Source organism: Trichomycterus rosablanca, unplaced genomic scaffold, assembly GCF_030014385.1.
Source record: "Trichomycterus rosablanca isolate fTriRos1 unplaced genomic scaffold, fTriRos1.hap1 scaffold_129, whole genome shotgun sequence".
In the NCBI taxonomy this organism is placed as follows: Eukaryota; Metazoa; Chordata; class Actinopteri; order Siluriformes; family Trichomycteridae; genus Trichomycterus; species Trichomycterus rosablanca.
In genome coordinates, this window is record NW_026946961.1 from 55,329 (window position 1) to 78,529 (window position 23,201).

A 23,201-nucleotide genomic window follows, 5' to 3' on the forward strand; every position below is an offset into this window, starting at 1 on the left:
GGAAGTGCTCATTGCTTACCTGTTGCCAATCAAACTGTTTTGCAGGGATGAAGTGAACGGAGTTTGTGATGGTAACGCTAAACAATAGTGATGTGCAGATGAAGCCACATTAAAGCTTTTGAAGTTTTTCCTGATTGTGCTGAAAATAGCTGAGTGGGGGAGGAGGGGGGTGGTTATAGGGTTGCACCTATACAAAATATAACGTGTCTTACACCGTCATGAGAACATTATCAATATGTTTTATTTAGGGTGTTTAACAAATATTATTGTCATTCTTTATAATAATAAGTCAGATCCATATTTTAGGCAAAACAAGGCACTCTGCCCACTGCGCTACTCATACAGCGGTGTATTAAACAGGTTGTTATGCTGATAAACCTGCTCACACACACCGTTACTAAGAATTAAAGCGAATACTTAATATAATAACCAAACGCTTTCTAATTTCCACGGTAGCAGCAGTATCCTTCTGTTTCATACAAAGCTCATCCTGTATCAGTTCAATACGGAACGTGGCGTTTAGTCTCCAAATAAAGAACGATTCTGTATTTTACGGGGTGGTTGGTAACCCTACACTCTAAAAAGAAATGTGTTAAAAACGACACACACTATGTGGAATTTCAACACGTGAGGAGTGTGCTCAGGGACGACACATACTGTATGTTGTGTATATATATACAGTGTATCACAAAAGTGAGTACACCCCTCACATTTCTGCAAATATTTCATTATATCTTTTCATGGGACAACACTATAGACATGAAACTTGGATATAACTTAGAGTAGTCAGTGTACAGCTTGTATAGCAGTGTAGATTTACTGTCTTCTGAAAATAACTCAACACACAGCCATTAATGTCTAAATAGCTGGCAACATAAGTGAGTACACCCCACAGTGAACATGTCCAAATTGTGCCCAAAGTGTCAATAGTAGGTGGTATAGGTGGTTTAGACATTAATGGCTGTATATTGAGTTATTTTGAGGGAAGAATAAATTTACACTGTTATATAAGCTGCACACAGACTACTTTTCATTGTGTCAAAGTGTCATTTTGTCAGTGTTGTCCCATGAAAAGATATACTTAAATATCTGCAGAAATGTGAGGGGTGTACTCACTTTTGTGATACACTGTATATATATATATATATATATATATATATTAAAGCAATAAGCCACGAGAGGCCGTGCGTTACTGCAATTTTATCACGGGGATGACGTTTTCGGCACGACGCGTAGCGAAGTGTGTGTGTGTGTGTGTGTGTGTGTGTGTGAATGAATGAAGCCCCAGCTCGTTAGCTGCATTAAACTCATGGTTAATTGTAATGCAGTCACCATTTTGTGAATCCACATGTGCATGTTAATAAATGTATTTGCAAATTATTTGTACATTGACATGTAGTAAGTCATGTCAGTTTAATGAGAGTTAACTCAGTTTTAGTTTCACATTTCTTACCAGTGTTGGAAGTGATAAATATCTCAGGAAAACATTGTTCATGAGTTGTATATTATAATATATATATGATGTTATGATTTTGGAACATTATAATAGACATGTAGTCTATTGTACAGTATATTATATGAGTGCTATGTATAATAGACATGTATCATAGACATCCTTTAAAAGGGTATTGTATTTTTTGTTTCTTTGTTATATAAGTGTAACAAATATACTTTTGCATCTGACGTTGAGAATTGTAGCTAAAATGTTTGAGTACTGTAGCTAAGATGTGAGTAAATGGTTTATGTATTTGTTCATTCATTCCAGTAAAAGTTCTAACTGAGAAAACATCAGGGGTAAAACACATGTGTATTTGTGTAAGCGTAATTGTGTGTCAGAATCTAAGTGTGGATGTATATATGAGTGTGTGTGCATGTGAGTTTGTTGGTGTGCATGTCTATGTATACGTGTGTGAGCGTGTCTATGTATACGTGTGTGAGCATGTGTATGTGTGCATGTCTATGTATACGTGTGTCTATTGTGTGTGTGTTTGTGTATGAGTGTGCAGTTGCAGAGAGAGGTGTTCAGGCCCAGTGAGCTCAGCTGTCCAATCAGATGCTGAGGAATGATGGTGTTGAATGCTGAGCTGAAGTTAAACAGCATCCTAACATACAGATGTGTCATTTCTGTCCACATGTGTTAGAGCCAGATGAGGTGTGGTGGCTATGGCATCATCTGTTGAGCGGTTGGTATGATACATGAACTGCAGTGGGTCCATTGAGGGGGACAGCGGGGTCTTAACATGCTTAATGACGAGTTTCTCAAAGCACTTCATGACAAGAGGTGTGAGAGCTACAGGACGATAGTGGTTGAGGCAGGACACTGACCACTTCTTTAACAAAGGCACGATGATGGTTTGTGGCACTATTCTGTATTCATTCATTCATAGTCTGTTTTACCAAAGCTTTATCTTGGTCAGGGTTGCAGTGGGTCTGGTAACCATTGGAGAATGAGCTGAGTGAGATTGTGTAGTTAATTGTTTATTATTTGTGTTTTTGCTGTTTTTGGTTCGACCTAAATCTATTTTAAGTGATTGTTTAAATCTAGTGTGTGGTGCAGAGGTCTGGGAACAATTTGTGGTTCCAGAAACTTTTTACTTATAAATTCTCACACTAACAGATATTTGATCAATTATAAACTAGCTGAACTAACAAAATATTTGTGTCGTGGCTCTGTAGCTCTTTCAGTTCATGTGATTTGTTAATCATTTTGTCTCTGAGAACTTGAGGAATCTTCTTCACATTCACAGTGATTGTTACATGAAACTACATTGAAACCAGGTGTTATTTACACAATAACCTTTATTTTTATTTAAGGTCTTTCACACACACACAGTCTTCTTTCTATAATCTTCATCCACGCAGATGCCTGTAGAATAAACACACAAGAAATTACATTACAGAAACACAAAATACAATCAATATTTTAATAGTTTCATGTTATTACTTCTACTTATCCTAATTATATTAGCTTTACAATCTTTGTTAGTATTCTCTGTGATCTAGACCATATTACAAGATCTTTTAGATCTTTTAACTTATTAAGTCTGTTTCATTCTTACTAACCCTAACCTCATACTGTTCTCTGTAAACCACTCATGCTGAAGGATTTCTTTAAGGCTGAGACGTTTTTCAGGCTGTTTCTCCAGACACCTACTTATCAGATGGTAGCATGCTGTGTGCAGTGATAAAATGATATTAAAATGTTGTTGTATTTAAAACTAGATTTCTTATTTACACTTTCTATCATCGTAATGACAATATAAACTTGATCAAACTTTTTAAATCATGTTTTCATGCAGGTTTTACAGACTGTGTGTTTCTAGATCTTAATGTGAGCTGCTTCCATTTTCTTACTGTCAGAAAGTTCAGGTAAAAAGTCCAGGCCCCCATCAACAATCTCCACTTCATCCCCGAACGGCATCTCTCCACAAACTATGGTGTGCAGGAGTACGCCCAGACTCCACACAGTAGCAGGGCAGTCATACATTTCCTTCTCAACTATCCACTCAGGTGGAGCGTATGACTTAGTGCCTGAGTGAAAGGGAGAAATGCTTTAGAGAAATACTTCTCCACTCAAATCCATTTCATTCTGTAACTAAGTACTTCTGAGGGGAACTTACCTGAAAATGAGGTGTACGCTGTTTCCTTGTGTAAGTCCCCACAGCCAAAGTCGATCAGCTTGACCTCCAGTGTCTCTGTGTTCACCAGAAGATTTTCTGGCTTGATGTCCCGGTGAAAAACTCCACAATCATGGCAGTGAATTGCAGCCAGAACCACCTGCCACATGATGAGCTGAGCCACAGCTTCATTCATTGGGAACTGCTGAATGAAGTCAAAGAGGTCCATACAGGGGACGGGTCGCTCCAGGATTAGGATGTAGTGCTCGGGCGTGTCAAACCAATCCAGTAGTTTCAGCACAGAATTACAGTGAGGTGGCTTGGATACCATCTTCATTAACTCCACCTCCGCAGGAAGTGGGTACTTCTCTCCAGGCTAATAGAACAACAGACAAGGTTTGGAATCAGTAGTAGGTCTAAACTATGATGAGCAGGTCTGTTAGTAAAGATCTGGGCTGGTCTAAGGCAGTAAGTGGACCAACAGTTTTGGTCTAGATCTGGTCTATGAAGGTTTTTATCTTGTCTAAACCTTGTTGAGTCTTTGTGATACTTTATTAGTAAAAGAAAAAGATGAACTTACAATAGTGATGAATCTGTCGCGGGGGTCCTTCAGCACATATTTCACAGCAACCTGTTCACAAATACAAACACAATTAGTGGATTTAGTTGTACAGAAGTAATAATAATAAACATTAGGGTTTAGTTAAAGAATCTCATCATCCAAATAGAACATTTCTCCTTCTGATTGTATCTTATTAATGTGTAATGCTCTACACTTCCTGTCTTGTGTTTATGTGCTGATGTTCACCTGTTTCCCATCTGCATTACAAACACCAGCATAAACCGCACCACAGCCTCCTTCTCCCAGCAGCTCTCCCACAGTGTAGCAACAATCAAAACTCTCTGTAAAAGTGATTTTTATTCCATTTAAGTCAAATTCACATAGAAAATGTACATCATATCAGCAGTACTAAATATCTGTTATATAAAGGCTGTCAGTGGTGTTTGGCTGTATTCTGTATTTCTGCAGGTGTAATATAATCTCTATTGGTTGATGTAGCAGGTAACAGATGTACAACAATATATTATTACAGGAATTAGTGGAGATTAAACTGACCTTCATGGTTCAGGATGTTGAAGAAATGAACGCTGGTGGTTGGATCCTCTGGGCTTTCTTCATTGCTCAGGATTTCTTCTTCTGCACCTACAGAACAAACCCCTGAAAAGCTGTATGTACTATACTTACCACCGCTCTCAACAGAGGCATCAGAGTCATTCAACTCAGCAGCACATTCAAAGATCACTTCACCAAGGCTGATCTCAGCTACAGAGGCTAAAGGTCAAAGGTAGGAAGGTGTCGAGGGAAGAAGGTGAAACAGAAACAGTCAAACAGAAACAGTTCAGCTATTTTGAAGCTAAAGTCTGCAGGTAAGGTTTGATTCAGCTGTAATCTCAATATTACCTGAAGCTTCAGATGCTTTTTGATGCTGATCTGAGTCTGAACTAACTGCAGACAATGACGACTTCCTGTCTAGTGTCTATCAAACAGATCATACTGGTGTTACACAGATGCAAATAAAATATCATACAGGGAACAACATCACAATTCACACTTAATGTTTTTAAATGAGAGACTTTGTGTTGCTGTATTATTACATCATTAGATATATACACGTCTCAGTGATTCTCAGAAGGTGTTACCTCCCAGCTGTCTGATCTGCCAGCATCATCAGGCTTGGTAATGATGTTCTGTATTACTTTCATCCAAGCCTGTCCAATCTCTTCTGAATCAGCTTTCAAAAAACACCTCCTTCACACACACACACACACACACAATACACATTTTAATAATATAATTTATGTATTTTGTGTGAGAAAGGTGTTTACAAATGTAATATATATAAATGAGTATTATTATTGAACAGCACTCACTTAGTGGGTGAAACCAGCTGGAAGTGAAAGCTGTGTCTGATGTTCTCACAGTGTTCAATCCTACACAATCTCACATCTTCTATCAGCACAGTCGCCTCACGCTGGTTACAAACAAACAAAATTTACACCAAAAATAACACATGATCCTAAAAGCACATTTTAACAGTTCATGCTGTATAATGTTTAGTTTTACTGAATGTAAAGTGTTCTTGTGTCTATATGAGGTTCCTCCAGGTACTTTGGTTACCTTACACAACCCCAAAGCATGCAGAAGGTGGAGTGGCTACCCTGAAATGCCTTTGTGTGTACGTGGGTAGTTAAATGGGTGAGTGAGTGGTGCTCTGCATGAGCAGGGACAGAGTAGTGTGTTTAGGACAGGACAAGATTGAGACGAATGATCTGCTGTGGTGACCCCTAACTGATTTAAATCCCAGCAGTGCTATTGACCAGCCAGACATCGACACAGACGTCATGGGCCATGTCTCAGGATTGGTGGCTGAAGCCCCTGTGATGATTGGCACTTTGTTCAGGTGATTCCTGCCTTGTGTCCAGTGTTTCCCTGTGTAACCAGACCCCCGAGACCCTGACCAAGGAAAATGAAATCAGGTTGGAAAAGGTCATGTGACTCACCTTAGACTTGCTCTTGTAAATGAGCTGATTGTCCTTAATCATAAACCAGCGCCTGCAGAGAAAAACACAGAAACAGCTGCAGCTACTGAATATTACTGACAATATTACTGCAGGAATGAAACTGTTCAGTACATCAGGGTTTGTTCAGTGCTTTATTTCATGTCAACAAGTTTTGTGTATCACTTTTTATCTAATATAATATTTTATCTGAGGATTTATTTATTTTGATCAGTTAATTAAGTAAATAAGTGAATAAAAAATACTGATATTTAATGAAAATAAAACGTTTTGAATCCACTTGAGCTTTCTACAAACCTGTTCCATGTCTTAAACACATTGCTGGCCCTCTTGAACAGAAATCCCTCCATAACGATTCTGTTCTCTCTGTCCACATCGTATTTCTGTCTGCTGTCCTCATTCAGGTCGTCCTGAGAAGACGTCCGAGGACGGGTCAGACAAACCGGCCAACAAAAGAATCTCTGCATTAAAGAAGCACGTTGGTTCTCACGTCTCTTCTGTTTCTCAGCCATGATGAGTGAAGAGGTGAAAACAGAGCAGCTTCACCAAACCCGAACTTTTATTCCATCAGGATTTAATAGAGGAGCTCAGAACAGCGACTGTGACGTCACCCAGTTCTACAGTGGAGCTGAAACAACTTCAACTCCATTTACAGCCAATCACACACACACACACATACACATATTACACACACACACACACACATATTACACACACACACACACACACACACACACACACAATTACATATTACACACACACACACACACACACACAATTACATATTACATGTGGTTACTGTGTGTGTATTGTACACTCAGTATCATTAAACACACACACACACACACACAATTACATATTACATGTGGTTACTGTGTGTGTATTGTACACTCAGTATCATTAAACACACACACACACACACACACACAATTACATATTACATGTGATTACTGTGTGTGCATTGTACACTCAGTATCATTAAACACACACACACACACACACACACACACACACACACACACACACACACACACACACACACACACACACACGTCTTCCAAAAAATAGGACTTAAACATATCATGAATAATAAACTGCGTTTATACTTTAATAAAGCCTCTATAGAGCAGTAAAGAACATGTTGCACTATAGATTAGTTATTTATTACATTAATGTGTTATCTTTGTGTTTTAATAATCTTTATATTAATAATTAATAAGCTTTAGGACTGTTTGTTTGTTTTTTCCTTTTTTTTTTGTAATGGCAATATTTTCTGTAATGTAAAATTGATATGCTTTTGTGTGAAGTCATTATTTACTCAGTAATTAAACTTTAGTATTTTAATAGTTAATAAAAGACTAATATAGTTATTAAAATAGTGTTTTAAATCGTTAATAATTATCAGTGCGACCATTTTGTGTTTAAATTGTGTATAAACTTTATTATTCATTATTTTATTACTATGAATAACACAGTTGATGCTTTTGTATGAAACTGGTGATGTGGGTGTAGGTTTGGTTTTGTGTCACTAGGTGGATCCACTAACACAGTTCATTTAAACTTTCATGTAAATTATATAAACCCAAACCCAACAAAATAAACCCAAAATAAACAAGCACTAACATGTTTTACCAAATCTACTTCATTTCTTCCAAAAGATCTGAAATACTAATTTGTCTGACCACAATAAACGTTTCCACTGTGTGATGGTCCATCCCAGATACTGCTGAGCACAGAGAACCTGACACCACTTTTGGACATGGCTAACAAAAGACAGGCATGTCCAAAGTCCGGCCTGCAGGACAATCATGACCCGAGGTCGGATTTTATATGACCCACGTCTTCTGTCTTAAGTTGCATTAGTTGTGGCCCGCCAGCACAGTCAAATAGAAAAAAAATTAATTATACAATAGATGCAATTCTCCTTTTACTAATTGGTGGCAGCAACACTGTAAGTACGCATTCATGAGAAGTGACAAAACCGTCAATGAGACTCGTTGAGGTGATAAAAGCGACACAGGTTGTACAAACAACGATTAACGGAAACAAAATGTAACGTGACGTATTGTACTAAAACAACGACCTAAGAATTTGAGTGGTGGAGAGAACTTATGCCCAGTAATAATTTAGAGAAACTCAGAGTTCATGTGTCATTCTTTTAGTACATAAAGCCATGATAAGTTTTATTTTTGTAAATGTATCCCGTCTTATTTTACAGAGTTTCTGAAAGTTTTAAAATTCAGTTAGAAATTCAGATAGCTTTTTCTGTATGTTCTGATTTGTTCACCTGAATGCGTACATTTGGTTGTTATTCGCTGTGTAAAATGATTAAATAACAGCGTATTTATATGCATATTTTATTATTTTAAATAATGTCATCAGGGACTGTTGTCTCCCGGGTACTTTCACATTATCAAATTTGGCCCTCCTAGAAAAAAGTTTGGACACCACTGACATAAGGCTTCTTTTACACAGTAAAGTTTTAAATTGCATTTGTGCATGTAACTCTGTATTCTTGTGCTTTACAAAGGTTTACCAGTATAATCCCTCACCCATGTGGTTATATCAGCTACTGATGAATAATGATTGTAGATACAGTTTTATCTGAGGGATTAGAGATCACTGGTGTTCAGTTTAGGCTTGTGCTCTTGACAATGACCCGAAGCACACACCCAAAGAGAACAAAGGAGTGGCTTTAGAGAAAGTCTGTTCGTGTCCTTGAGAGTCCACACCTGAATCCAGTGGAGCATCTGTGGAAGGAGATGAAAATGGCTGTGTACAAATGCTCCCCATCCAACCTGATGGAGTTTGCAAGGATATGCCAAGAGGAATGTCCAGAAACAAGTGTGCCAAGCTCGTAGCTTCTTTCCCAAGATGCACTGAAGCCGTAATTGCTGCCAAGCGTGCATCATCCAAGCTTTAAGCTAAGGGTGTGTACAGATATGTAACCCCTAAATAAAGGATTTATGTCTGTAAAATAAAATTACATATTTTCTAAACCCTGTTTTCACTTTGTATTTATTGGTGATTGTGTGTTAATGTCTGAAGAAAAAATTATAGAATGAGTCTGTAACATAATTAAACATGGAGAAGGTAAAAGGGGTGTGCAGACTTTCCAGCTTGACTGTATATACCCTTCCAATATGCTGTTAAAACACAGAACACATAAGTGAAAAACAATATGATATACACAAGTGCAGATAAAATAAAAACAGTATAATAAATACAAAGACCTACAACAAATACACAAGAAATTTCTAATCTGGGGAGTCACGTGACGCCGTACATGGATTCGGCAGCGGTCGGTTAGAGCTCCCAACACGACACCCCCATTCCATCCCTTTTTTGAGAGTTTGGTCCTGTATTATTTTTACTGACAGATGATAATTCTGTTACTGATGTCCACGAGTAGAAAAAAGTTGGACCTTACCCCAAATGCGTCTCCGGTAAAGAAAAAGGTGAAGTGGACCAACTCTCAGGTTGGTGAGGTGGACCAACTCTCAGCTGCCTCAGACCAACATGGCGGATCCTCTCGCTCGTTTAGAGCAAACGATATTAGCTGAAATTTCGGTAATGAGGGGGGAATTCGCAACACACATGTCTACGATCCAGAACATGTGTTCGAAGCTCGACTACCTTACAGGTGAGCAAAGAAAACAGAAGAAACTTCTTTTAGAGCATTCGTCTCGTTTGGAGGCCCTAGAACAGAAAGTGGTCGACATGCAAGACCGGAGCAGGCGTAACAACTTGCGCATGGTTGGTATACCGGAGGGTGCTGAAAAAGATGACCCGATCGGCTTCATCAAAAGGCAGCTCCCGATTTGGCTACCGGCGCTGGTTAACCAAGAGCTGGAAGTGGAGCGAGCTCATCGCGTTCATTCCAGAGCATCGGCGGATTACGGCAGACCTCGCGCTTTCATTTTCAAGTTGCTATGCTGCAAGGATCGGGATCTCATCCTCAAAGAGTGCCATCGCTCCGGCCAGCTGACATGGAACAGCTCGAATCTGAGTTTCTTCCCCGATTTCTCTCCAACCACGGCCAAGAAACGCAGTGCTTTCAGCGCGGTGAAAAAAGCAATGAGAGAAGCAGGTGTTCAGTCTTTTCTCCTATATTCAGCGGTCCTCAAAGTGATTCAAAACGCTCGGCGGTTTCTGGACCCTGATGCAACGTCTTTATGAGCGCTGACCGGTAACTAGATATGAGCAACTATACGCACTGTTCCGATTATTATAATTTGTTTATTTTTCTCATTAATACTATGCGTGCTACTCTTTATGGGACCATACTCCCCCTTTTTTGCGCTCTTTAATGGTAGGAGGTGTGGGGATGTCGTGGTATTGGGATGTGGCTGCTGGCTAGGTCGATGTCGTTGCCACGGGCCTGGATAAGGGTGGGTTGTGGACGTGGACATGGACCTGTTTGTGGACATGGACCAACTGTGTTGATTAAATCATCTAAGTCATCATCGTGTATACTCGATCCTGTTCCAACTCGTTTACTTAAAGATTTACTCCCAGCTATTGTAGAGCCCCTGCTTACATTAATCAATGCATCCCTTAGCCTTGGGTATGTACCTAAATTGTTTAAAAGTGCTGTTATTAAACCCCTGATTAAAAAACCTAATCTTGATCCACATGTACTAGCTAATTATAGGCCAATTTCAAACCTTCCTTTTGTTTCTAAAATATTAGGAAAAAGTCGTTTCCAAACAATTATGTTCTTATTTGAATGAAAATTGTATTCATGAAAAATTTCAATCAGGATTTAGACCCAATCATAGTACCGAAACCGCATTAATTAGAGTAGTTAACGAGTTGTTAATGTCTTCTGATAATGGATGTGTCTCTTTTCTTGTTCTATTAGATCTTAGTGCAGCGTTTGATACGGTCGATCATAACATTTTACTGGAGAGGCTAGAAAATACAGTAGGTGTTAAAGGACTCGCACTCTCTTGGTTTCAATCATATCTGACTGACCACTCGCAATTTGTTTATGTAAATAATAAATGCTCGGAAACTACAAAAGTAAAGTGTGGTGTTCCACAGGGGTCGGTACTTGGACCGCTATTATTTACACTCTATATGCTTGCACTAGGTGAAATTATTCATAAACATGGCATAAAATTTCACAAAATGATACTGACACAATCAGTAAGATTGAAGATTGTGTAAACGACATAAAAAACGGGATGTCGTGTAATTTTCTTTTACTTAATTCAGATAAAACTGAGGTTTTACTTGTTGGCTCTAAAGCTACAAGAGACAAGTTGTCTAACCTGGTGCTAAACCTAAACACTTTCTCTGTTACTCCTAGCCCAGATGTAAAAAACTTGGGTGTCACAATAGATTCAGATCTTTCCTTTGATACACACATTAATAATATTACTAGAGTTGCTTTCTATCATTTGCGTAATATCTCTAAAATAAGAAATATACTATCCGTTAATGACACTGAAAAACTGATCCATGCGTTTATAACTTCTCGGTTAGATTATTGTAATGCTCTTCTAACTGGATGCTCTGGTAGATCCATAAACAAACTCCAGTTAGTTCAAAATGCAGCAGCTCGAGTGCTAACTAGAACTAAAAAATTTGATCATATTAGTCCTGTTCTATCATCTCTACACTGGCTGCCAATTAAATTCCGCATTGATTACAAAATACTTTTACTAACCTATAAAGCGCTACATGGTCTGGCTCCACAGTATCTGAGTGAACTTATTAATCACTACAACCCAGCGTGTCCACTTCGTTCACAAGATGCAGGGTTACTTATAGTTCCTAAAATTAAAAAGACCACAGCTGGTGGAAGAGCATTTTCTTACAAAGCTCCACAACTTTGGAATAATCTTCCTGCCTCTATTTGGGATTCGGACACAGTCTCAATGTTTAAGTCTAGACTGAAAACATATTTATTTTCTCAGGCTTTTGATTAATATAGACAAAGGCGCAGAGCTTGGGGGTTCTTGGTCATAGAAACTTGTGGTGATCAGGGATGTTGGGTTGCTGTCGTTCTGCCTCTCTTATCCGATCACTCAGGTTTGATGACGGTGGGGAGATGGGCGCTGATGTCCTGTGAAAGCCTTCATGACCTTGTTACCTGCTCGCTCTCCCTTTTAGTTATGCTGTAATAATTAGGGCTGCCGGAGCCTAAAACTCTCTGTAAAACTGTTTTACTCAACTAGCATTGTACATTATTAACTACATTCTCTGTTGTTTTACTCCAAGGGCATTCTGGTGGGAACCTGTTTACACGCCAAGGTTAAGGATTAAAGTCGAGACTGCCGTGGCGACGACACTGTTCCTGCCGGATGTGATGGGTCTGGAGTAATTTCCACCAAGATTGACAAGAAGTCACTACAGACTTTATTGAAGATTATTTATCTATTCATTACCAGTTATAACTTTTAGTTCATTTAATTCTGTGTTTATATGCTTTGTGTAAATTATGTATTTATTTAAAGTTTCCTCCAGACCACCCAAGAAGGATGGGCCCTGCTGAGTCTGGTTCCTCTCAAGGTTTCTTCCTGTAATTTTTAGGGAGTTTTTCCTTGCCACAGTCGCCCTCGGCTTGCTCAACAGGGGTTTTTGTATCTGTTGGTCATGGATTTTGTAAAGTTGCTTTGTGACAATGTCTATTGTAAAAAGCGCTATATAAATAAAGTTGACTTGACTTGACTTGACATAGCCTGTAGCTGTATTTACTTAACCAGTGCTTTAAAAGTATACATTGTAATTGGTTGCAGTAGAGAACAGGCTGCAACCAATCAGCAGCCACTTGTACTGCTTATGTTTAGTCACTTCATCATCGGCCTTTCCCAAACCGTTCTCTCCTCACTAACACTCCACTACAGAGTCACACTCCATATGAAGTCACACTGTGCTGTGAAGGGAGCTTCCAATTAAGGGGAGGGTCTAAATTCAGGAGTCAACTCTGGGACGCCCTCTTTGCTTTCGAGCGTAATAAGGAAGCTGCCGTCACCATGGCTACAGATAGATGCCTTTCTCGCCTTACCGTCATGTCTTGCGCTCCGTTATCATTTCAGCATCTCCAAGCGGAAATACGAGCTTAGGAGACGCAAGAACCTGCTACTTTATAACTAGTATAAATGTATAGTTATGTTTTAATTCTCCAAAAAATGGTGTTACAGTTTTTCTCAATTGCTTTGGTGCATTTCTCTGATCAGAATTAAAATTCTCATAACTGTTAGTTCAGCCTCCACAAGATTTAGTCATTTGTGCACATCATAGTAGCAGTTTCTCATTCCTTCCAACAAATTACAAATGCTTTTGGACATGCATCAATTGCTTCCATACAATTCTCTGCTGTTTTATAACATTATCATTTGCTTATGTCATGTCTGTCAAAATGAACTATACTTATGAATGCTGAATAGTCATTCCCAATAAAACTAATAGTCCTCATTTCATTGCTTAAATCATTACATACAAAAATGTTGAACTATTTCTCAAGATCAGTCAAGCAAATCTTACCAAAACATTTGCTGACTTTTTTTAGACACTCTTTACTGGGACATAATACCTGAGAATGAGAGGGGTCTAAATGGAGACCATCTGAACAAGTATGTTGTAATATGGGATAATGTGAGTTTTTACCACTCAGATTTGGTCAGACAGTGGTTTGCAGCACATGAAAGGATGCTGGTGGAATATCTCCCTCCCTACTCCTCATTCCTTAATCCAATAGAGGAGTTTTTCTCTGCCTGGAGGTGGAAGGTATATGACCGGCATCCACATACCCAAATGGCCCTGCTAGTGGCCATGGATGCAGCATGTGATGACATCACAGCAGAGTCCTGCAGAGGGTGGATTTGCTACTTAAGGAGATACTTTCCTTACTGCATTGCCAGGGATGATATTCGCTGTAATGTCTATGAAAATATGTGGCCAGACAGACAGGAATGTCTGGATGTGCAAGAATGATTTACAGTACTGTGTATGTTGTATGTTCCAATTCAGTTCCAATATGTACTGCAATATTGTTTACAGTTGTGCACAGCTCTACCCAAAGGGTGTTTCTTATGTTTGTTGTAAATAAGTTTGTACTTTGCTATAGCACAATGCTGTGAACAAATTAGAATTGCAAAGAGCATATGCAGTAAAAATGTGAAACATACAGTGTATCACAAAAGTGAGTACACCCCTCACATTTCTGCAGATATTTAAGTATATCTTTTCATGGGACAACACTGACAAAATGACACTTTGACACAATGAAAAGTAGTCTGTGTGCAGCTTATATAACAGTGTCAATTTATTCTTCCCTCAAAATAACTCAATATACAGCCATTAATGTCTAAACCACCGGCAACAAAAGTGAGTACGCCCCTAAGAGACTACACCCCTAAATGTCCAAATTGAGCACTGCTTGTCATTTTCCCTCCAAAATGTCATGCGACTTGTTAGTGTTACTAGGTCTCAGGTGTGCATAGGGAGCAGGTGTGTTCAATTTAGTAGTACAGCTCTCACACTCTCTCATACTGGTCACTGAAAGTTCCAACACTGCACCTCATGGCAAAGAACTCTCTGAGGATCTTAAAAGACTAATTGTTGCGCTACATGAAGATGGCCAAGGCTACAAGAAGATTGCCAACACCCTGAAACTGAGCTGCAGCACAGTGGCCAAGATCATCCAGCGTTTTAAAAGAGCAGGGTCCACTCAGAACAGACCTCGCGTTGGTCGTCCAAAGAAGCTGAGTGCACGTGCTCAGCGTCACATCCAACTGCTGTCTTTGAAAGATAGGCGCAGGAGTGCTGTCAGCATTGCTGCAGAGATTGAAAAGGTGGGGGGTCAGCCTGTCAGTGCTCAGACCATACGCCGCACACTACATCAAATTGGTCTGCATGGCTGTCACCCCAGAAGGAAGCCTCTTCTGAAGTCTCTACACAAGAAAGCCCGCAAACAGTTTGCTGAAGACATGTCAACAAAGGACATGGATTACTGGAACCATGTCCTATGGTCTGATGAGACCAAGATTAATTTGTTTGGTTCAGATGGTCTCAAGCATGTGTGGCGGCAATCAGGTGAGGAGTACAAAGATAAGTGTGTCATGCCTACAGTCAAGCATGGTGGTGGGAATGCCATGGTCTGGGGCTGCATGAGTGCAGCAGGTGTTGGGGAGTTACATTTCATTGAGGGACACATGAACTCCAATATGTACTGTGAAATACTGAAGCAGAGCATGATCCCCTCCCTCCGGAAACTGGGTCGCAGGGCAGTGTTCCAGCATGATAATGACCCCAAACACACCTCTAAGACGACCACTGCTTTATTGAAGAGGCTGAGGGTAAAGGTGATGGACTGGCCAAGCATGTCTCCAGACCTAAACCTAATAGAACATCTTTGGGGCATCCTCAAGCGAAAGGTGGAGGAGCGCAAAGTCTCGAATATCCGCCAGCTCCGTGATGTCGTCATGGAGGAGTGGAAAAGCATTCCAGTGGCAACCTGTGAAGCTCTGGTAAACTCCATGCCCAGGAGAGTTAAGGCAGTTCTGGGAAATAATGGTGGCCACACAAAATATTGACACTTCAGGAACTTTCACTAAGGGGTGTACTCACTTTTGTTGCCGGTGGTTTAGACATTAATGGCTGTATATTGAGTTATTTTGAGGGAAGAATAAATTGACACTGTTATATAAGCTGCACACAGACTACTTTTCATTGTGTCAAAGTGTCATTTTGTCAGTGTTGTCCCATGAAAAGATATACTTAAATATCTGCAGAAATGTGAGGGGTGTACTCACTTTTGTGATACACTGTACATATTGAGTGTCTTGTACTCATTTACCTCACTAAATACAGTAATGTGTAACTTAACTGTAGATTTCAGATGGGTGTGCTAATAGTGTATAGTGCTGTCTTGAGCATTTTTAGGTAGTGTCACCATGATCTGACTTTTTTGTATTGGAAAACACTTACAGAGTGAACTGTCATAATGAAAACATGACAAAGCCATTTGACTATTTTGTTCATAAACAATGGAGTCAGGACTTTTTATTTTGATGACACTGACACTTTCATTGACATGAATACTTGCTTTTGAGGAATGAACTTTCCATTTGGAGCAAGTGACACGCTTTTGCAAGTTATCAACTAGGTTTTGCAGTTTGTACTAATTGTTTTGAGAAATGCACTTACTGTTGTGCAAATGTTAATAGTGATGTGAGAAATGCACCAAAGCCACTGAGAAATTTATGAAGTTTAAGTTCACCGATCACAGATTTCATTACTTTCTTTAAAAAGACTGAAGAAGACTGTGCCTACATTTTCCCTAACACCTTATGAGGATAATTTAATATAATATTTTACATTTGTAAGGTGTTTCCTCCATTCACCTTTCCTAGCTGCACTTCTGTGGAGTGTGGTGGTTGAGTGTGCTCTTGTGTTCACTCGCTGTTGAAGGGTTTTACAGTTCACTTCCCCTCCGTCCTAATTACTTTGGAACAGCCCTTAATGTGGCGAGCACTCCACGTGAACGCTCAAACGGAGGTGGAGTGGAGAGGCGGATTGGGATTGGGGACATATCTGTTATTGGTTGCAGTGGAAAACAGGCTGCAACCAATCAGCAGCCACTTGTACTGCAAAATGACAGAAAGAGAGAACAACCAAACACGACATTACAATAATTTTTTACCAACATGGTCACATGTTTTCATTTTACCATTTCATGTTATTTTTTTTTACAATTCTCCAAAAGTGTTCTAAGAGGGCGACATTACAAAGATTTTTTCTATTATGGTCACAAGACATACATTATATTGCCTTAAGTATTCACTCACCTGCCTTCACACCTATATGAACTTGAGTGATGCATTATTCTTAATTCATAGGGTTTAAAATGATGTACCCTTAGCAGCTATAACAGCTTCAACTCTTCAAGGAAGGCTTTCCACAAGGTTTAGGAATGTGTTTATGGGAATTTTGACCATTCTTTCAGAAGCGCATTTGTGAGGTCAGATACTGATGTTGGACGAGAAGGCCTGGCTCACCGTCTCAGCTCTAATTCATCCCAAAGGTGTTCTATCGAGTTGAGGTCAGGACTCTGTGAAGACCAGTCGAGTTATTGCACACCAAACTCGCTCGTCTAAGTCTTTATGCATTATCTCTGGTGCACAGTCATGTTGGAACAGGAAGGGACCATCACCAAACTGGGAACACAAAGTTGGGAGCATGAAATTGTCCACAATCTCTTGGTCTGCTGAAGCATTAAGGTTTCCTTTCACTGGAACTAAGGGGCCGAGACCAACTCCTGAAAAACAACCCCACACCATGACCCCCCCCCTCCACCACACTTTACACTCGGCACAATGCAGTCAGACGAGTACCGTTCTCCTGGCAACTGCCAAACCCAGACTCGTTCATCGGGTTGCCAGACAGAGAAGCGTGATTCATCACTCTAGAGAACACGTCTCCACTGCTCTAGAGTCCAGTGGCGGTGTGCTCTACACCACTGCATCCGACGTGTTGCATTATGCTTGGTGTTGTAAGGCTTGGATGCATTCCATGAAGCTCTCTACACACTGTTCTTGAGCTAATCTGAAGGCCACAAGAAGTTTGGAGGTCTGTATTGATTGGCTCTGCAGAAAGTTGGCGACCTCTGCGCACTGTGCCTCAGCATCCGCTCTCTGTCATTTTACATGGACTAGCACTTTGTGGCTGAGTTGCTGTCATCCCCAATCGCTTCCACTTTGTTTTAATACCACCGACAGTCGATTGTGGAATATTTAGTAGCGAGGACATTTCACGACTGGACTTGTTGCACAGGTGGCATCTTATTACAGTACCATGCTGGAATCCACTGGGCTCCTGAGACCCATTCTTTCACTAATGTTTGTAGAAGCAGTCTGCATGCCTAGGTGCTTGATTTTATACACCTGTGGCCATGGAAGTGATTGGAACACCTGAATTCAATTATTTGGATGGGTGAGTGAATACGTTTGGCAATATAGTGTATTAACATTTCAGATTACTTTTTTTTACAATTCTCCAAAAGTGCCAAAAGAGGGCAACATCACAAGATTTTTTTTACCCTTGTTAACAAGATCTCATATTGCCATATCATAACTCATTTTTAACAGTTCTTTAAAAGTGCCACAAGAAGGCAACATCAGATTTTTTTCAACATGATCACAAGATCTCGTATTATATCATATTACTTTTTTTTTTACAATTCTCCAAAAGTTCCACAAGAGGAGGTTTGCATGTTCTCCCTTTGTCTGCATGGTTTTCCTCCAGATGCTAAGTTTTTTTTCCCACAGTCCAAAGACATAAAAGTGCCACAAGAGGGCAACATCTCAAATATATATATTTTTTTTACCATGGTCACATGATCTCATATTACCATATCTGTTACATGTACATGGTTAGCCATGGTTTAAAGGTACAGTAATTGCTGGTACATAACTCAGTGAAGAGGTGTAAAAATAAGCAGAAAACCAGATTCATACCCAGCTAAATCAACTTCACTTAGCAGGTCTTTAAATGTTACAGGTTTTTACAAACAAAGTGTATTAATTAGAGAACACAAATGTACACACTGGAACTTAAAATCCAACAAAGCTCCCACTCACAAAGTGAACTGTAGACGGTGCCAAATAAAACAAATAAGAAAAACAGCTAAACTGCCTAATCAGGCCTAAACTAACTAACAAAGAAAAAAAATACAAGGGGAAGCACCCACTTTTTACCTAATAGGCTAAACATAATAATACCTACATGTATGAATGTATGGCTGCCTTCTTTCCTGTTCACAATGGGGAAAGTGGGTAAGGAAGAAGGAGAAAAATGAACAATCTTTACAAAACTGATGGCAAAACAAACACAAAGCCAAAATTACAGTGGATTGTTTGTTTGTTTATTAGGATTTTAATGTCTTGTTTTACACTTTTGTTACATTCATGACAGGAACGGTAGTTACTCATTACACAAGGTTCATCATTTCACAAGGTTATATTAAACACAGTCTTGGACAATTTAGTGTCTTTAATTCTCCTCACTTGCACGTCTTCGAACTGTGGGAGGAAACCGGAGCATCCGGTGGAAACCAACACGGACACGGGGAGAACATGCAAACTCCACACAGAAAGGACCCTAACATCCCTACCTGGGAATCAAACACAGGACCTTCTTGCTATGAGACGAAAGTGCTACCCACTTAGCCACCTGACTATCTGCTGGGCTCTTAACATAGCCTTGTAGCGGTCTATACTTAACCAGAGCTTTTAAAGTTTACAGGCAACAGTTTACAGTCTGTCTCTGTCTTGGCATCTTTGATGTGCTACATGACCACCTTCCCATTGGAAAAACTTGCCCTTGATCCAATATGGGGGCTTTCAAGATGGCAGCCATGTTCCAGACATAGCCTAAAAGCAGAGGTGGAAAGAGTACTAAAATATTGTACTCAAGTAAAAGTACTATTACTTTAATGATTTTTTACTTAAGTACGAGTAAAATTACTAGTCTAAAAATCTACTCAAGTAAAAAGATTACTCAGTAATTTAAAATGTACTCAGAGTAAACGTTACCATGCAGCATATCAGCAGTTCATGTGTGGATTTAACCTCTACACACCTAACACACTGCAACTGCTGTTGTCAATTCAAAACCGCATTATTTCTGTTTATCCTCAATAGAAGGGTTAGGTGGTTACGGTTGCACCTATAAAAAATATAACGGGTCTTACACCGTCATAGGAACATGATCAAAATCCAAAACAAACCAGCATAATCTCACAATCACATTTATGCTTAAATAAATACTCAAAAATAATGAACATAAAAAATCACAATATTTCATAATGCTTTACTATCGTAGCCAACCGTAAGCAGCAGCAGAACCGCGACCCAGATCAGTCACACAGCAACAGAAAATCATAACCACTTATCTTCTTACCTGATCTACATATCCATGTATAGTTCCATTAAGGATATAATCCACTTTATATAAAACCATCTTGTATGTTTCCAGAATATATAAATCCATACCCAACTGTCTTATCCACCTAACTAATGAAAACTAGATTTGTTCTCTCGGATTTCCCGGTAAAAAGCTTAAATTGGTGATTCGTTCACTAAACTGTCATTTATAGAACAACCAATGAAGAAAGAGATTGAAATTCCACCCAGAATGTGAAGCTCTGATTGCTTTATACATCTGAATCTCTTCACTAAATGAACCGATTCATGGAGTTGTTTATGCACAACATCATAATGAAACAGAGTGAGTCGTTTCTGACTAGTTAACTCAGTGATTCAGTTCTCAAGCCCGACTCTAAAGAACACAAATGTGTAAATGCTCAGCGGGCCGGATCAAACAGTTTAATGTCGAGTTTTTTTTTATTGTTTTCTTTTTCTTTCTTTTTTTTACTCAGTAACGGATGTTATTTAAAATGAAGCGAATTACAATTCTTAATACAAAACATACTTAAGTAAAAGTAAAATTACAGGTTGTAAAATCTACTTTAAAAAGTACAAGTACACAACAAAACTACTCAATTACAGTAACGCGAGTAAATGTAATTCGTTACTTTCCACCTCTGGAAATGAACTATAAACTTGTTTAATGATGTTAAATCTGATTGGGTCATGGCACGTATGTTTTAAAGAAGAAACAAACACAGGCACATCTACACAAGAGAGGATTTTTCTGACACTTAATGCAATGCAACCACAGTACGTCTCTTCCCTGTAGTGTTTTTATGTGTTAGCAGTCCAGGACAGGTGACCTTTTTATGGCCCAAATCCCCACATTCAAAGCACTTCATGTTACCAGTGCTTGCGTATAACATGAAAGATTTCTCTTCATGGTGTACCCTAAAAGAGACATCTAAATAAGGTTCCTTTAGAAACATGAGCACTGTTCTCCTAAAGGAAGCTACATGCTGTAATGCAGGATTTTTGCAGTTTAAAAGAACAATTCTCATACTGCTCACTATTTTACCAAACCGAGTCAGTTCCCTTTCTATCACCTCGTCTGGTATAAACGAGGGAACATTAGAGATGGTAACTTTTTTAGTTGTTCCTCCCAGCGGAGTAACAGAAAAGAAACTATCTCCTACCTTGATTCCTGATGCTATTAGCTGGTGTACGAGTTCCTGTTCCCTCAGAAACGCCACCACCGCTTTGTTCATGCGAGACGCCGACACGATGTTCTCACAGCCGACACACTCGCCCACCGCTAACAACACCTGCTCCACCGGTACCTCAGCACCCACCTCACACCGCGCCCCGTGACGGAGGGAGAGAGGACGGGCTTCACCGCTCAGGTGAGCCGCGGCCATTCTGGACCCCGCCACCGGCTTAACAATAATCACGTTAAACTCGCTATTATGCGCGCTAACCGATACCACGGTTTTATTTATGTGTTTTTATAGGTGTAACGACGCTCCAGATCAGAAAAAAAACAGATCGGGAAAGTCAGAAAATAAGTTTTTTTAGTTTAAGAGACTCATTCGCTCTCACACGCGCACGCTACTCACACCCACCAACTCCCATCATGCAACGAGAGAGAGAGAGAGAGAGAGAGAGAAAAAAAATTGTGTAAAACAGTGTTCAGATTCTTCGGTGCTGAACAATACTGACGCAAGTCTTTATAAGTGACATCTGTGATATTTCAAAGTCAGACACATCTTAGTTGTAGTGAAAGTGATCTTAGCTGTGTATCAATAAAAGCCAAATAAGTGAAATAAGACATTGTATGTGTCGGATGTGTTAAAGGCATTTCTGAGTTAAACATTAAAAAGTGCATCTTTATAAAAGAGCTGTATCAGATAAATAACTAAAATAGACTTGAATCTGTTTTGTGAGTGTTAGAAAGATCAGTAGAATGTGAATGTTGGAGCCATGTGTTGTTTTAGAAATGTGTCAGTATATGTGAACTTAAAGCTGACACGGGGATGTTCTGTGGATCTTACAGCACAAATATGTAGGAATGACTGAAATGAATGTTAGTGTATTAAAATATTCTTCTCATTATCATGATTATTATTCTAAATTGTTATATTTACTTTTTTCTTACATTTGTTCTTTCAGCTACATGACAGTTAAGCACCCTGGACTCGACCTAGTCCTGCTTGGTAGCTGTGTTTTACTTCGCACTAAACAGTCTATTTTTCTAGTAGAAAATGAAGCTCACATCCGCTTAAAAATACATGTGGAAAACACCAAGGCTTTGTTTGCTCTTTTCAGCTTGTGTCTACAAGAAGATCGAGTTTCCTCAGCATATTTTTACGTGTAATAAGATGTGAAATGTGCGCTGCGTCGCTTTACGCATCAGGAGCGGTGTGCTGTTTTAGCAGAACACAAGGAAACAGAGCATCGTTAGGTTCCCTTTGCGGGCTTTTACATGAACGAGAGAGCTTATGTTCGGCCGACGTGCACTTTATTATCTCGTATTTTATATCAGGACTTGTATTTTAATCATTATTTGCCATGAGAAAACACAAGTGCGCATGTGTCACGGAAGCACACAGACGCTGCGCTGGCCGAGCTGAGTCTACACAGTTCTCATGTGTGCTATAAAGCCCCGCCCCCTCTCGTAAGAGGGAGGAATCTCTGTACAACAGAGCACAGCGCTTCACTCGCTCTTTCTTAGCGCCGTTTTAGCTCCAACAACGATGGTAGAAGAAGCTCCAGCACCGGCCAGCTCGGCCCCCGCCAAGGCTCCTAAAAAGAAGACCGCGGCCAAACCCAAGAAAGCGGGTCCCAGCGTCGGCGAGCTGATCGTCAAAGCTGTTTCCGCTTCCAAGGAGAGGAGCGGCGTGTCCCTGGCCGCCCTGAAGAAAGCTCTGTCTGCAGGTGGATACGACGTGGAGAAGAACAACTCCCGCGTCAAACTCGCCGTCAAAAGCCTGGTGACCAAGGGCATCCTGGTGCAGACCAAGGGCACCGGCGCCTCAGGCTCTTTCAAGCTCAACAAGAAGCAGACCGAGGCGAAGAAGCCCGCGGCCAAAAAAGCCGCCGCTCCTAAAGTGAAAAAGGCCGCAAA

General features: G+C 39.9%; 1 protein-coding gene across 3 annotated transcripts; it reads right to left on the reverse strand.

Annotated features, from left to right (window-relative positions):
• Window positions 1–2,781: 2,781 nt before the first annotated feature.
• LOC134305215 (serine/threonine-protein kinase pim-2-like) lies at window positions 2,782–16,595 on the reverse strand. 3 transcript variants are annotated; one of them, XM_062990098.1, is made up of 13 exons: window positions 16,553–16,593; window positions 6,495–6,834; window positions 6,180–6,231; window positions 5,550–5,650; window positions 5,319–5,427; window positions 5,080–5,155; window positions 4,735–4,950; window positions 4,426–4,520; window positions 4,198–4,248; window positions 3,621–3,993; window positions 3,355–3,531; window positions 3,064–3,172; window positions 2,782–2,866 (listed from the first exon to the last, which is right to left on the reverse strand). In XM_062990098.1, the coding sequence occupies exons 2-13, from the start codon at window positions 6,707–6,709 to the stop codon at window positions 2,851–2,853; spliced, it is 1,590 nt and encodes a 529-aa protein (XP_062846168.1). In that variant the 5' UTR covers window positions 6,710–6,834; window positions 16,553–16,593; the 3' UTR covers window positions 2,782–2,850. The 3 variants fall into 3 exon arrangements, with proteins under 3 accessions (XP_062846168.1, XP_062846169.1, XP_062846171.1); XM_062990099.1 differs by having other exon boundaries at window positions 3,070–3,172; window positions 16,553–16,592; XM_062990101.1 differs by lacking the exon at window positions 3,064–3,172 and having other exon boundaries at window positions 16,553–16,595.
• Between the last annotated feature and the right edge of the window lie 6,606 nt (window positions 16,596–23,201).